Below are 16,730 nucleotides of genomic sequence, written 5' to 3' on the forward strand. Positions count from 1 at the left end.
AAGAAATAGCATATGCAGATATGCATCCACCTCTGATGCTGATGTTTGAACTTTTACACTAAAGAGTTCAACCAGTGCCCCTCTTGCAGTTGCCCTTTTCTCACACGATCAATTTAAAGAAGGATACTCCAATGCTACACCTTCTACAAGAAAGGTTATCAAGTGGATATACATTTGCGAGTTGAAAGATATATATGAAGTATGGGACAAACCAGATTATGATAGGGAAGCAAATGTAATCACAGAAACATTGTATTGGCACTTTGGCAACCAATTTTCACCATTCAAGAAGAAATTTTCCAAAAAAAAAGAAAAAGAAAAGAGTAAACCAGGCTTCAGAGCTCACATTGTGACATCTCATAAAGTGGTACTTTTGCTGATACTTGTTAGCTTGAGAGTGATTTTACTAAACGAATATAGAGGTGATATCATAGACTGCATTGCATATGAAATTATTCTGTACAAAATCATCAATACCTGATGCTGTATGACGAAGCCAGCTATAACCTTCTAGCCACAGTAAAGTTTAATCAATTACCAATAATAATCTACAAATACTTTGCAGCTACAAAAACTCATTTGAGGCAATATGCACCCAAATAATTCTGGTTAACCATAAAATAAATTCAAATTTTCAATTGACAGCAGCTAGTTCAGGGATTGGCTGAACGTCGACAACATTATAGCAACGAGGACAAAGAGTCGGGTGTTCAGTGAAGGAACCAACTTGGGTTGAGTAATTCCAACATCTTTCACATTTTGAGCCATCTGCTCTTGACACACCAATCCAGACCTTATTATCACTTCCTTGAATAACATATTCCCCAGTGTGCGGTATTTTCTCACTTGGAATATTCTCCAAAGACGAAATAACCTCAGCCTGTATAACCAATTATTAAGAGAGTGATAAACTTGAATTTTAAGTGTTCCAGGGAAAGAATTAGTAAGGTGGCAAAAGAGGTAAAATTACCTGGGAGGTAATAAAAAGACGATTAAGTGAATCAGCATCGTTCTCTGCTTCACACATCTGATGTAATCTTTTGGCAAGGCTTGCATCCGGGGTGTGAATATAAACCTTTGCTTCTAAGCTAGACCCAATTAACTTTTCAGTTCGAGCAAATTCCAGTACTTTATTTACCTCAGTTCGCAACTGCAAACATTGATGTTTATTCTAAGATTAGATTCTTTAGGTAGAATACAGGCAAGATAGAGTGTGTAAAATACACAAACATACAAATGGGGAGAAAACGCCACGTAGATAACAGAGACATAACAATCGCACAAACTCCCAGAGAGAGAGAGAGAGAGAGAGAGAGAAAGAGTACCACAAGCAATAGATCAAATCAGAGAGAGAGAGAGTACCACAAGCAATAGATCAAATCATCAGCGTAATACGGACTGCTTTGTGAACTTCAATGAAAATTATGGCACTACACACTTTACATGAACTGAATCTAATTTACTGATTAAAACTAATTTATAGATTTAAATCGGTCAATTAAAGGAATGATAAAGTTGGACTTGTTCCCAGATTTTTATATAGAAGGTGGTAGGCATTTGGTTGAGTAGAAAATAAGAAAAATAAGTTCTTTTTCTCGTTGACTTATAAGAAAATCAGAGTACTCCTTATTTAACTTTTAAGAAATACTATGTTTAAAACGTGGTCAGCAACTTGGTCATTTAGAAAATTAGAAGAAGTAAGGACCTGTTCTTTTTAACCTTTTAAGAAATACTTAATACATATACTACACCGATAATAAAATTACATATACTACACCGATAATAAAATTAAATGAAATAAATTTCTACAATCAAGTACAGTAACAAAACAGTAAGCAATATTGAAATCTTTAGATTCTTGATAGCATCAAGTGTTAATTTTAACTTGATTACTCTGAAGGTATGAACATAACAACAGCATAGCCATATTCCCCATAGAGTGGAGTCGGCTGCATGAACCAAGATTTTGTCTATAGTAGTCATCCACTATACAAGAATGGTTTCCATATGAAATCAGCATCAGAATGACAAACCTTATGCGTTCATAAAAATAAAAATAAAAACAGACAGTTGATTGAAAATTTGTCAAGAAAATGCAAGTTTGGGCTTTAATTCCAAAGTAGTTAAAAAAAAAAAAAAAAAAAAAAAAAAGGAGTAAACACTAAGCACCCTACTCAGTTAAGTTTCATTTTATATGTATATTGTAGCTAAGTAGCATCGTGTAGCAATTAGCTTTGTATAAATAAGTGAAAGAGGGAACTTTGGCATGTTGAAAACCACCTGTATACACCTAAACTACATGATATATTTTGAAAGTCCCACTTACACTGGTCTCTCAGGTTGTGCTAAGAAAATTACCTCAAGAACTTTAGACCAAAACTGCACTTCATCATCTGGAAAAGCAAGCCAGTGCTCGTTTAGCACTGGCCATCTTGACTCAAAAACATATTTTGCTGTGGAGCCATCATCATTAGCAAACTGAAATGGCAGGTTCTGCCAGACATCCTCAGCCAAATGTGGCAATATTGGAGCAATAACCCTCACGATTGAAAGAAGATGTGCTGCCAGAACAGTTTGGCAACTTCTTCTTGTAAAGCTCGTCAATCCCCTGAAAAACGTCCCAATTTAGTGAAGCCAGAACAGGTAGAGAGGATTTCTACTCCATATACCAATATTGTGAATTTGAATAAGACAACAGACTTTGCAGAAGCTTAACCAAATGCAGCAGTAAATTCCAGGCCAAATATGTAATAAGACATAAATACTTGTGAGTTTTTAATGTTGTAGCTACACTTCAACAAATCTACATCAAATTAATCTAAGGATGGAAAGTTATACTCCCTCCGTCCCCAAATGATAGTCCCTTATGGCCTATTTTTAGTCCTTAAATGATAGTCCCATTTGCCTTTTTCAAGTACCATTAATATCTATTTTTTTATCAAAATTCTCTCTAATTACAACAATATTTGTGCAAATTTATCTTTCCTATAAAAATTTTGTTTTTCAATGTACTTTTATTACTTTCTCTCTCTACTATTTTACATACCCAATGTAAATTTATCTTCCCAATGTAATTTTACTACTTTTATTTAAGTTTTTTAATTCCCGTGATTTTTGCCCATAAGGGACTATCAAAAGGGGACGGAGGGAGTATTATTTAATAATAAAGGCATGTGTGGTTTTAAGATTGTGCCACAATTAGGGATTGCAATCCAGTCCGGATCCGACCCTACTCGCCCCGATCCGAGGTAAAAAAATCCGCTCCGAGTCTGAGTTCAACTCCGTTTAAATAATCCGACTCCGAGTCGAAGGAGGGTCGGAGTCAGATCCTACAAAAAATCCGAGAAAAAAATCCGACTTCGACAAATGTCCGACTCTGACGGATTATCCGACTCCGACTCCAATAGATCGTGAATTTTGGTGTGGGTAATGGTGGCATTGGGTGTGGGTCATGGTGGCATTGGGTGTGGGTTGTAATGAAATACCCTAAATTTTTTTTCTATTTTAAGTTTCGGGACGAAACTTGTTTTAAGAAGGGTAGATTGTAATACCCGTATATTTTATGATTTTACAAATTATAAAATTAGAGTTGTATACTTTAAATTTTATTTTCTTATCTTATTTGATAGTATTTATATCCTTTAACCCTACATTATTATTTTATAATAATAATAAAAAGAAGAGCCGTTTATTCTTTCCTTTGGTTGTGCGTGAAACAAACCAAACCAAGATTTGTTTTTTTTTTCTTTTTATTCTCATCATCATATCTAATGTTTAATATGATGATGATAATAATTTATATCATTATGGTGAGATCAATAGAAAAGCTACACAAATTGCAACGTCACTTGATATAAATTGCCTTGAATATTGTCATTCCGTTGTACTTTGTCTAAGGTAATCACACGATCTCAATTAATTTTGTGATTTGTTTGGTTACAAATTGTTAGTATTAATTATTGTACTTTGTATTGTTATGTTTAAATTTTATAATTTGTGAATTATATATGATCATGATTTATATGTATATGATTAGTATGTGGTATTATGTGATTTAATTGTCGAATTGATTGATTGTGTTATTTCTAGGGTTTTAATGTTGTCTCTATTTGGAGTATTGTTTTATCGAGGTTTTAGGGTTGTTAATGCAGAGTATTATTTTTGGGTTGAGATTTGATTATTTTGGGTGCTAGTATTATTACCCTAAGAGTTGAGATATTTATTAATCGAATTGATATGTTATTTGGGAATCTGTGCCATTGTTGAGATATACATTATTAGTTGTGAATGATTATTTGATCAAGTATGAGATCAAAAGGTTGAGAAATTATTATTTTGTTCTTGGTTTGAGGCTCGGCGTTATAGACCTTAGTCCTTGGCATGTTGGTAAGGAGATGATAATCATGAGTTAAGAATGAGGTACAATCTTTATTTTATTTATTTTTCTATGGTCCCCTACAGTGGGAATTGGCCCGTATGTGGTCTGGTTCAAGGTGTTTTTCTGGTTATTGAGAGTATTCAAGTTTTTATACTTGTTGGTTTTATTCGAATTACTCATGTCCAAGGCTAGGTATAGAACAACGAGCATGGCACACTTATTGGGTATGATCAGTTAATTGAGTAAAAGGTTCGTATTATTATTCGAGGTTGAGTCGATAAAGGTTATTTTTCAGAGTACAATGTGTGATGTAGTTTCGAACTACATTGTTTAATTGATCTAGTAATTTTAATCATTCTATTATGCTATATATTCTGATATGTGATGATTACTCAACTTTTTGCTGACGTGTGTGTTATTTTGTTGTGCTACTTGTGTTTGCGGACATGTCTTTTTCTTATGGTGGCCCTGCGACGATCTATTTTGGAATTTGTCCTTAATGGTGAGCAGACAAGATTGTTTTAGCAGGTTGATCAAGTGATTGTAGCTAAAGGAGCTCAAGTGTTTCGATTAGTCGGTTATAACAAGTTTGTAAAGTTGTATGAATAACTCACTTAGATTTATTGGGTTGTAATTATTGGGATTTTGTAAGCCTTAACACTTGACAGGTTGTCGAGTGTGGCGGTAATACCTCCGATTTAGGTGTATGCTTATGCAATTTTATTCAAAGGTTATTTATTTTCCTTTAATTTATTGTTTATTATTAGCTAGTAAATTGGGGGTGTTACATGTAAAGGCCCAAATAGCCCATTTCTCAAAGTATATTGAATGACGAAAAAAAAAACTTGGAGTCGGGTCGGATCGGAGTCGGATATTGAAGTCGGAATCGGAGTCGGACGTCGGAGTCGGATTAAGCCTCCGACTTCCTGTAGGGTCGGAGTCTGATTTAACATAATCCGCTCTGAGTTCGACCCTTTGTCATCCCTAGCCATAATCCAACCATTTGCCTTTACACGTGTACCAACACATAACGTTGATAACTAATCTCACTCTGTCTCTTTCTTGTTCTATATACTTTCTCCGTTTCTTAATACATGCAACATTTGATTTTTTTCACTATTATAATATTAACTTTGACCATCAATATCTTGTATTTGTAAATTAGAAATAATTATAGAATTTGATGTTATGAAATTATACATTGAGATCAACCCAACAATAATTAGATTGATGATTATTAGTTTAATACTTGTATCAGTTGTATGTTAGCAATAAATAAGGTCAAAGTTAATGATATTACTTTATAAAGTCAAATGTTGCATGTATTAAGAAACAGATGAAGTATATACTAACTTTTTTTTTAAAAAATCCAATGAGAAGTTTCTTAAACCAAGAATGAGAGGGATTGATGTGCAATATTTTTAAATAAAATATGCATAATTTCTCAAGTGAATGTGCATATTTGATTTTCAATTCAAAAATGGATTTTGATCTTGGAAATCTAAAAATATGCACATCATATGAGTAAAAAAAATAAAAAGGGTGCACATTTATTTCAAAATATATATGCACAAGCATGAAAAATATGTATATAAAATACTTCTCATCCTTCTCATTTTAAAGGTCTTTTAGTTTGCCAATATTTATTATTCAAAATGTGGGCATAATATATTCCCCTAGAGTGATGACTAAGCTCATTACAAACCATCCTCTCTTTTTTCAAAAATAAATAATTGATGTTTAAATTATACAACTATATGTATTCTCATCCACGCTTTGCTCATCACCCCATGGCGGGTATAAAATTCAATAGCATCTCGCTCTACCACTTACCACTCACCTTACAAGTACATAATTCTACCTTAACCACCAAATTTTGAATTGAAGTTTTAATTAAAAATGGGGTTTTAGATACAACCCTAGTGGAATAAATAAGCTCGTTCCTTGTTTGCTCCATGGCCTTCTTTGTTAATAGGCAGTTGATATTTTGCTGATCGGATTTATAGAAGGGAAAAAAAATATTCCCATTACCACCTATAACTTGTGGCAAGTATATGTGCAGGTACAAAATTAGTACAATCCTTCCTCATCACTCACTTCATAGCTAAAAATATTAAAAGTGGATATTTTGAGTTTTTACAACACACATATTCTCCTTTATTTATGTTTTATTGATTGTTCTACTTTAACTTTCGCGTTTGTCGATGCATAACTTTCATCATTAATATCTTTAATTATTTATAAGCTTAAATTATAAAATGTTGATACTTTGACAATATACATTGAGGCAAATTCAATGAGATTTTACAAAATAACATTTGTCTTTCATATAAGTAGGTATACATGGTCAGGCAAAACATATAAATCAGGCAAAAGTCAAAGTGGAACAATTAATTAAGAAGATGGAGGAAGTACTTTTTTTTTTTGGAAGGAAACAAGATTTATGCATAAAGTTGAAGTAAAATTCTGGATCAATCCCCTACCCCTCCATCCACAACCAAGAATAAAACAAAAAATATATTTCTTCAACGTCTTATGCCAGGAAAATGAAACAGTAAACTAAACCACAGCAATGAAATGAAAAAGGAAAAAATCAAAAGAGAAAAGGAGGGGACGTTTAAATATGTGGAGAAATGCTTACCCGATATACAGACGATCTTTAGCAACATCAAGATAGAAATTTGACAGATCAACAATCACAAACCTTTGAATACTCTGAAATATGTAAAACAAATTTCATCAACAATCTTACACTAGCAAGACCACAGTAAAACAACACAACAAAACAGCGGAGTACAACTTTTTAGGAGCACAATGTTCAAATTTGAAAACCAGGAGACCAAGAGCCTCACTGTTGAATGTTGATCCAATCAAGATGGATCTAAAACATAGAAAGTGGTGATTCAGAAGTCAGATTCAAAGCCTCGTTGCATCATATTAAAAAAGCAGCTAATTTGTAATGCAACTGTTGGTTCTCTTTTTTGGTTCCTGTTTGAACATGAGCATGGCCCAAAGCTTGTATGCACACAAAGTAACAGCCCACAGCTTCTATCTAAGAGTTTAAAACAGTAGCAAGACAACACAGTCGCCTGTAAGCATTTCAACGTGCTTGAGTCTGGAAACACTGCTAGCTCATTGTTGATGCCCCAATGTATATTCTATCTCTTATCCATGAAGAAAAGGATTCCAGGCAATAATGATATGTCATATTACCAAGATTATTGTCAAAAATTGTCTAACTTTTCAATTACTTTGGCCATCTTCCCATTTACCAGCATAACTATTGCTTTCTCAACAGTGCTCATGACTACAATCTCAAGTTCCATAGCTTTCATCACTCAATCACCTTCAATTACATCCACCAGGGAAATGCTACTTATATCACTCTTTGGATGTTTTTCACCCTAAGTTAAGCTAAAATTACCAGAAAGCTCCAGAAGCAACCACATAAATTGTCTTCCTAATGGAATCAAGTCCGGGTTTAAGAAAATCAATTAGCAGCTCACTTCCTCTATCACAAAATTCACACTCGGAACACTACAGCATGGCAGCCTGCAAGCATTCTGATGGGCCAGCGTCAGGACAGGTTGACAGCTAATTCTTGTTATTCCATTCTACATTGCACATTAGCGCCTCCTAAGTCTTAACCATTAACATAAAGTATTAAAGCTATAATGATCAATCTGAATAACCATCCTTCACATTTCAATTGTTATGAGGGTTTTTTTTAACTTTTAACACTTTTTTTTTGAAAAATTTTTTACCACCCTTTAAAATAAAAAATAAACTAAATAAACTGATTTTGCCACCACCTAACAAATTCGTGGACGAAAGCTATCAAGTGGTGGTAAAATCCAAAGGGGGGGGGGGGGAAGTGGTAAATAACAATACAATTTTGTTAAAATTATTGTTATTTATATTTACCACCTTACCAAAAAAATTCTTTTCATTTTGCCACCGCATAATTGATAAATGGACAAAATCTGCTTAAGTGGTGGTAATATCAAAATTACTACTTCCTCCCTTTTTTCTTTAGTCACAACGTTTGGAATTTTACACTATTCACAAGTCACTCATTTGATAATAGGTTGGAAAAAATACAGTCATGTGGGATCTTTTTAAATTCGTCCAAACTTATACTTTTATAATATCTAACTTATTAAAAGTTTTACTACAACAAAAATTAAGACATTTATATTATGAAATGTGCATTGGCAAACATGATTTCTTCTAAGTTGCAATTAAAAAAAATTAGAGGAAGTACATTTTGTGGTAAATTACAAAATAAAATTATTTGATGTAGTTAAAAAAAAAAATCGGAGTTTTTAATGGTGGTAAAAGTCCAAAAAAAATCCTTGTTTTGACCATCTTAATTATTTTCAATAACTTATAGTTCACTGGGTTAGTGAGTCCCCTTATAGCTTCTAAACAAGGGGGCGAGGTTGATATCTCTAGTTTCATAGTTCAATCACCTTTGCTTGAAGAATTCTCATCCATTGTGATTAGGTTGTGAGATCTACATACAAGGTTTTACCCTAAGAAACTAAAAATAAGTCAAAATCACCACATTTCCAAAAGCAACCACATGAACTGTCCTCCCTATGAATAGGAGTACATTGCAGCTTCCCATGAAGGCAGCAGTTAAAGTTGATCTCTTTACAAGGAGATAGATATCTCTGGTTGATCTCCTTACTTATAATTCACCATGCCCCCGTAATGCTGTTAATCAAGGAGGTGATTTATATCTCTAGTTTCATAGTTCAATCAACTTACTTAAAATTGATCCTCCATTGTGATTAGGTTGTGCGATCTACATACAAGGTTTTGCCCAAAGAATCTAAAGTGAGCCAAAATCACCATATCTCCATAAGCAACCACATAAGTTATCCTCCTAAGTCCTAATGGATAGGAGACCTCTTTACATGGAGATAGATCCTCTTTACATAGAATTTCAGCCAAATGAGTAGTGGTCTATGCAACAAGCCTTTACATGAGAGAGGTCTATATACTCCAAACTCAAATACAAGATATAAAGGAAAAGAAAGAGTTGTCGTTCTTTTGGACAACTATCTAAACCTTTGTAATAAAATTTTCAAGAAAACACACTTTGAATAAGTAATAAATTATACAGGCGACAATAAAAGTTGAAATTCATCAAGGCACTTCTTTAGCCTTTGGATGAAGTATGTTATATCCATTAAAATTTTAGGGAAGGGGAGAGGGGAGGAAGCCAATCCTAATGAGAATCACTCTATGCTTTGTTCAAATTACCGTCATAAATATAAACTAGACAGCATGTTCGTTTAAAAAGCCTACAGTACAGACACAGAATGTAATTTTTTTTTTCCTGCCATCTTGGTTCCAACACACTCCTGTTCTCCAAGCCCAACTCTTCATATAAGAGCAATATTTATCAATGGAGCTCAAACTAGAAGATAAACTACATTAATCACATCATGAAAAGTTGAGAATGTATCCCTATGAATAGTCACTCCATCACAATGCAGAGTTCTATTTGCTCCAGTTCTCCAAGATGCACTTAACTAAAATTAAACCATCAATTTAATTGTGAACAAAGGCTATGGTTTGAGTTTTGATGGCCTAACCTGAAATATTTTAAAAAATTGATACTTTTCATAGCTATCAGTAATGTTCTTGACAACATTTTCCAACTGAAAGAGTGCATGTTGATCAATCATTGGCAAATCATTGTAAGAAACAGTATTCTCTTCCTGCGCAGAGGGGAAAAAAAAAATTTAGAAAGAGAGAAATTATAAAAAAAAAATAAATAAATAAATAAAAGGAAATAAAAAGTGCTTGGCAAAAGAAAGAAAAGAGAGTAACAGAATAGTAATAATAACCGGTACACATCACACTAATAAAATCACCCCAACCATATACTCGCACACGGGCGCTCCTATATGCAATGCAATTAAACATATCAAGATCACATGTACATGCAACATAGCATGTGCACACCTCTCCCCTAGCAACTAAAGAAAAAGAGAAATCAGATTCCTGAGCCATTTTCAATGCAAGATAACCACACCAATTCATATGCTCACACCTGAGCACCATTCTCTCTGTCATACACAGATAGCCATCTCATCCCTCAACCAACTCAACAGACCATCATACACATGCTGACAAGAATGAAAACAATTTTTAAGGGATAACACAGATGTAAAAGTAATTTTCCTTTGATTTCTTGCAAGAAAAATTGTAGAAGAGGAGGAAAATGGGAGTGGAAAAGAGAAGATGGATGGGAGGAGTGAAAGGTATGTTAGGAGTAGGGAGGAAAATATAATATGCCTTCCTTTTAAAAGGAAAATATTTTAGAGTCTTGCGAGAACTATTTTCCATCTTAGAGAAAACTGATTTCCACCCTTCACAAACCAAACAATTGAAAATGAGAAAATCATTTTTCCTTGAAAATATTTTCCGTCAAAACAATTGGAGTATTAAAAAACTTTTCTCAGTGACTGAAACCATTGCTTTAACAAATTTCTATAGATACCTTCCAATCGTACAGGTTTGACAAAAGATACCGCAGAGTTCCACGAAGCTTTCGATAGATATCAGACATCTGACGAAGAATCTGTGCTCCAATCAACACATCACCTGTATAATCTACACTAGACACCCAAAGTCTGAGGACATCTGCTCCATAGGCTGGTGAATCTTTTTGGTTTTTACCACCATCAATTACAACTCGAGGATCTACAACATTACCCAAGGACTTGCTCATCTTTAAACCCTTTTCATCCAGTACAAATCCATGAGTTATAACGCCGGAATATGGAGCAATTCCCCTAGTAGCAACACTAGTTAACAAAGAGCTTTGAAACCACCCGCGATGCTGATCTGATCCTTCAAAATACAAGTCTGCTGGAAGGCTGAGACCTTCTCTATTCTGCAAAACAGCAGCCCAAGACGAGCCAGAGTCAAACCAAACATCCATGGTATCAAAACCCTTCTCATATTCCGATGCTTTATCACGATATTTCTCAGGAAGTAATTCTTCTACAGTCATGTACCACCAAGCATCACTTCCCTTCTCAGATATTATAGATTGAATATGATTGATAGTCTCTTGATTCATTAAAGGTTCCTTCGACACTCTATGATAGAATACAGGAATTGGGACACCCCATGTCCTCTGCCTAGAAATACACCAGTCAGAGCGACTTGCAGTCATAGTGCATATCCTATTTTCTGCCTGAGCTGGGATCCACATCACCCTGCTAATTGCTTCCATTGCTGCCTGTCGGAACCCTTCAACTGATGCAAACCATTGCTCAGTGGCTCTGAATATAGTAGGCTTTTTGGTTCGCCAATCATAGGGATACTTGTGCCTGTAGGGTTCTTCTGTAATAAGTGATGAGCATTCGTCCAAATAATCAACAACGGCCAAATTGCCATCCCCAAGGACATTTAGCCCACAAAATTGTCCAGCTTCTGCTGTGAACTTTCCATCATCATCCACAGGTGATAAGATAGGCAATTTATATTTCAGACCAGTTATGTAATCCTCCTGGCCATGACCAGGGGCTGTGTGTACGAGTCCAGTTCCCGATTCAGTTGTGATATAGTCACCTCCCACCACCACCGGGCACTCTCGTTTATCAATCGGATGTGAATATTTGCAATTTTCTATATCTGAGCCCAAAAATGTTCTCTTGACAAGGAGTTTCACTCCCCATTTAGCTTCCAAGGTTTCTACAAGATCCGTGGCTACTATAAGACTAGGTTTCTTCAATGTTCCTAAAATACTACCAAACCTTTTCTTTCCACTAGAAGGAGACACTCCATCAACTTCTTCTGGTGAAAGTACTTCAACAACAGAATAACTGAGTTTTGCATTTACCGCAACAGCTGTGCATTGAAAAGGCAAGAGTAAAATGCCACAGGTCAGTACACAAATTACATTTCTAAAAAAGACCAGGCATGAGTTTAAAACATCCATACGAGTGTATAAGCCAGCAATGAAGCAAGGCAGACCAGTAAGTCCAAGAAACTCAAATAAATCTTCCACCTCCTTTTATTGGATATCGAGGGGAAGGGGTGGGATGAGGCTGAGTTTCTGTGAACACTCCTAAAGTCCTAAGAACTACCTCGGAATTCCTCCATTCCTTAGAATGTGTCTTGAAAAGTTTATAACTAAAATGTGACAAATAATAGGGCCTCTATGTTTCTTGGCGGCAACAGTATTGCATTCAGATAGCTCTAATTTATAAAGTATTGTCAACTATTTTTAAGGAATCACACCCAACTCTAAATTGATATTACAGACACTGAAATGTATTGATATACTAAAGTGACAATAGTAAATGGAACAAGAACTACAAGTAATAGAGGTATATAATTTGTGACTTTTTGTTACTCGGAGTCCCCAAAAGTGTCTTTTGTTAATCCAGTTAAAGCATTTTAAAGTGACAAGTAATACGCATCTATGTTACCCCAATAGGGCCAATACAAACAAAGTGGCCGTGGTTGCTTTTAATATCCGGAGAAGAGAGAGAATAAAAAAAGTTTCACCTGCATTAGCTGGAATAGTCCATGGAGTTGTGGTCCATATAGCCAAACAAAGGTCTGGAAGGAATTCCTCCAATAATTTACAGGAAGTTGAAGACAGTTCAACCACTTTAAAACTGGCATATATGCTCTTTGAAACATGTCCCTCAGGGTATTCCAGTTCAGCCTCTGCCAGAGCTGTTCGTGATGAAGGACTCCAGTGAACTGGTTTTCTGCCCCTATAAATATACCCTTTAAGGGCCATCTGGCCAAAAACTTCAATCTGAGCAGCTTCGTAGGCAGGATCCAGAGTCAAATAAGGCTTCTCCCAAGAAGCCCAAACTCCATAGCGTTTAAATGAAGCCATCTGATTTTTAACAGTCTCTTTAGCAAATTTTGCCGCCTTAGCTCTCAGTTTTAATGGAGTGAGCTCCTTTCTGGATTCTTGATCCATAGACTGCAAAACTTTTAACTCAATTGGAAGGCCATGACAATCCCAACCAGGAATATAATGAACCTCATGATTTTGAAGAAGCTGCAAAGAGATTGTCGTAGAATAAGAAAACTTTATTAGACAGGACTCTTAGGCATGATGAACTTTATTAGACAGGACTGATTTGCACAATAACCAGAACCAATTTTGTAAAGAAAAGCTTTCACCTAGAAATGCAGAATTCCAAATTTATTAAAAACAAGTGTAAAAAATCAAATAGATTATCCCCCAGCATTAAAGACGTATAGCACATAACACCACCTGTGCAAAAATATACTTAAACCAAACACAAATCTAATCAGAGATAAAAGTTCCTACATTAGAAGCGTCATTGCAATCATGGAATTTGAACGATGAAGGATAATGGACTAACGAAGGTTGCACATGACGGCAACTGAAACGGATACGGTGCGAAACAGATACAGGAAAACTTATGTCTCAAAATAGGGGACACGGGTACGAGATGTTAAAATTCATAAATTATGTATTGAAATAAAAGAAAAGAATTTGACCATATATTTGTCATTTCGTCCTCACATTAGATCATACTATATCATATTAACAATGAGCTATACATGAAGGCACCTACCTTATTTATCTAACTTTACTTAAATTTTCTCATCAAAAAAATAAATAAATAAATAAAATAAAATAAAATAAATAAAAAGTTGAAAAAGATGAGGTGGCGTGTCACAAAACCCAACAAACCATATCATAGTAGGATAAGGTCTGAGACGTTGGATGAAGTGTCCTCTAATATCTTTGTTCTATTTAAAAATAAACATGGTCATAGCCTCTGTTGTATCAACATGTACCACTGGTAATTGATGGTAAGAATTATTGATTGTTCATCCTACTAATATGTTCCCCTAATTTCCTCAATTTTTCCTTCTTTCACCTCTCTGATTTCTCTTATGTCCTTTATCTTTCCCTTTTTGCTATTTGTCTCCTTCCTTTTCCTCAACCATAATCACAAAGCTTCATCTAAAAACACTAGGCACTATTGCCAAAGATTTCATATTATATTAACACTTGTATAGTATCTGGAATGTTTCTGCCTTTCTCACCCCAAAACCTATAAACTCCAGAGTAGGCTAGGACCAAATACTTGTCAGGCAAGCGCATTGAGTTAGAATACAGAGAATTGCAAAATTTACAAGAAGTCATTTAAACCAACAATTGCCGTAAGAAATCAACAGGTAAACAGGCCACTATTTCTTATGGAATCAGTCCTACACTCCCACGCTATAATATCATGTATGCAGTAAATTTCAAGATAAGGAACATCACCTTGTATTTGTTAATTATATCCTTCAAAATCTTATTTAAAGCATGCCCAATGTGTAAATCACCATTAGCATATGGTGGACCATCATGAAGAATGAAAGTACCCTGCCAGATTAAGAGAAAATCAGTCATGTTTTCAATTTACTGCACCAGAAGAAGTGCTAAGAATTTACCCCATCATTTCTCTCTACAACTCTCTTGAAAACTTGATTGTCTTCCCATAATTTCTGAATTTCAGGCTCCCTCACTACGGAATTGGCCCTCATACCAAAATTTGTCTTAGGCAAATTTACAGAGTCTTTGTACTTTCCATCTTGTTCTGTACCTGAATGGAAACAAGAATGTCCTAAGGAGGGAGAAAAGAACAAAGAAACCATTTCCTCACATTTACCAACATTACTTTATTAATTTTTGTAGCCAAGTTTTATTGACGAAGCCAAAACTCAAAAGGTATATGTTATAAATAATCTATAGTGGAATTGGGATTTTCTTCAGGGTGGGGGGAGAGTACTTATGAGATGGACAGAGAAGGAGAATCGTCTTCTATGGTGTTTGGCTGTGCAAGTAAGGGAAGGCACAATGAGAAAAGAAGGATACTATTATCAGATTGCACCAGTATCCTTTAAAATCAAAACAATAGAAAAATATCCACATGTTCTTAGAAGGTCCAAATCATCAAAGAACATCAATATCACTAATAATTATTTTGAAAATTTGAAACTTTGCCTCTTTGGAGAAGTGCATTTAAGCAAATCTTTCCCATTACCAAAGCATGACGAACACCAAGGCGAAGGAGATAAACTCCCCTATCTTAGCCTCTTCCTGAAACCCTCAATCCAAATACAACGTAAACTGTAATGGCAAAACATTAAGAATGCAATATAATGTAGCAGACATGGGTCCATAAGGTCTTGGACAAAGCAATGCAAGCACTAATGCTTGAGACGAAGACAAGGCACGAGCAACATAAATAAAATCGCATTGAGCTCAACGGATTCTAATAAATTAATAATTACAATCATAGCTTGTTAGATAATTATACACTTCAATAGCAATCAAATTAGAGTGGTTACAACGCAACTAAGCTAAATGCCACAGTTACATATTCGATACAAATGCAAATAACAAATTCAAATATTTAAGACACATACCGCCAGACCCTTTCTTTGCTGCCATAACTGGTCCACGAGACCTTCGCTTCGAAGATGGTAGATCCTGCACGCCACTTGTTCGTGTACAATACGAAAATCTATTTGCAATTCTAACAGCAGAGCTACCTCTGATATTAAACAACAGCAAGCAATCAGGTCCGTCCCTGAGCCAAGGCAAGAGCGGCAGCCGCCCCGGGCTCAGGGAGAAAAGGTCCATTTTCATAGTTCCTTCCTACATTAAAAGGATTATAAACAACAGCCTGCAACATATTAGCAACCCAATTTGACTCCATTATCAAATTAGGCTCCAATAATCACATTGAATTCTTCTCGCTTAAGAATATCAATGTGAATTTCACATTACAAAGTTCCAGAAGATCGAAGTTTTCATAGGTTCAGTAATTATAGTAAATAGTTCAATGATTAAACTTAGAAGAACCCTAAATTGATTATAATGACAATTGAATTAATAATTAACCCTAACTTCTGAAATTGATATTCGATGAATAGCAGAAAGAAGAAGCAGAATATGTTACCTCAGAAGCTGCTTTAATGGAGGAAAGAAAGCTCGGAAGCTGCTTCAATGGAGGAGAGTTAGAGGAAGAGGGATAAGGGGTTTAATGGTGCAGCGTAATAGTCAACGGTGAAATAAAAAAACGGACTCGGGGTTTAATGACATAATTGTCATTTATTTTTAGAGTAACGACAACCGTCAATCGTAAATTCATTTTTGGCAAAAGCTAACGAACGTTTTGGGGGCGTTGATAAACATTAATTACACCGATGACGGGTGATTTTGACATGCATTTCCAACTTAATACTATTTAAGAGATGCTTATCTAATGTGTCAGGGGCGTTCGTTAGCAAGATCCCTTTTTTTTAGGAACAACGATCATAATTCATTTTC

General features: G+C 35.0%; 1 protein-coding gene across 2 annotated transcripts; it reads right to left on the minus strand.

Moving 5' to 3' along the window:
* Positions 1-380: 380 nt before the first annotated feature.
* LOC145619438 (isoleucine--tRNA ligase, chloroplastic/mitochondrial-like) lies at positions 381-16,492 on the minus strand. Of its 2 annotated transcripts, none has more exons than XM_081674125.1 (11): positions 16,360-16,492; positions 15,824-16,055; positions 14,846-14,997; positions 14,676-14,777; positions 12,917-13,427; positions 10,896-12,253; positions 9,985-10,110; positions 7,020-7,093; positions 2,359-2,608; positions 971-1,150; positions 381-880 (listed from the first exon to the last, which is right to left on the minus strand). In XM_081674125.1, exons 2-11 carry the CDS (start codon positions 16,044-16,046, stop codon positions 635-637), a joined length of 3,222 nt encoding a protein of 1,073 aa, XP_081530251.1. In that variant the 5' UTR covers positions 16,047-16,055; positions 16,360-16,492; the 3' UTR covers positions 381-634. The 2 variants fall into 2 exon arrangements, with proteins under 2 accessions (XP_081530251.1, XP_081530252.1); XM_081674126.1 differs by having other exon boundaries at positions 15,824-16,083; positions 16,360-16,465.
* Positions 16,493-16,730: the final 238 nt, after the last annotated feature.

Source organism: Chenopodium album, chromosome 27 (genome assembly GCF_948465745.1).
Source record: "Chenopodium album chromosome 27, dcCheAlbu1.1, whole genome shotgun sequence".
Lineage (NCBI taxonomy): Eukaryota > Viridiplantae > Streptophyta > Magnoliopsida > Caryophyllales > Amaranthaceae > Chenopodium > Chenopodium album.

Excerpts from the sequence above, each read along its gene's own strand:
- LOC145619438 (XM_081674125.1), bottom strand. The coding sequence starts at position 16,046 with ATGAAAATGGACCTTTTCTCCCTGAGCCCGGGGCGGCTGCCGCTCTTG. Across the intron at positions 1,151-2,358 it reads TTTGGTCTAAAGTTCTTGAG|TTGCGAACTGAGGTAAATAA; the intron begins GTAATTTTCTTA and ends CAATGTTTGCAG. Across the intron at positions 881-970 it reads GTCTTTTTATTACCTCCCAG|GCTGAGGTTATTTCGTCTTT; the intron begins GTAATTTTACCT and ends TTGGTTATACAG.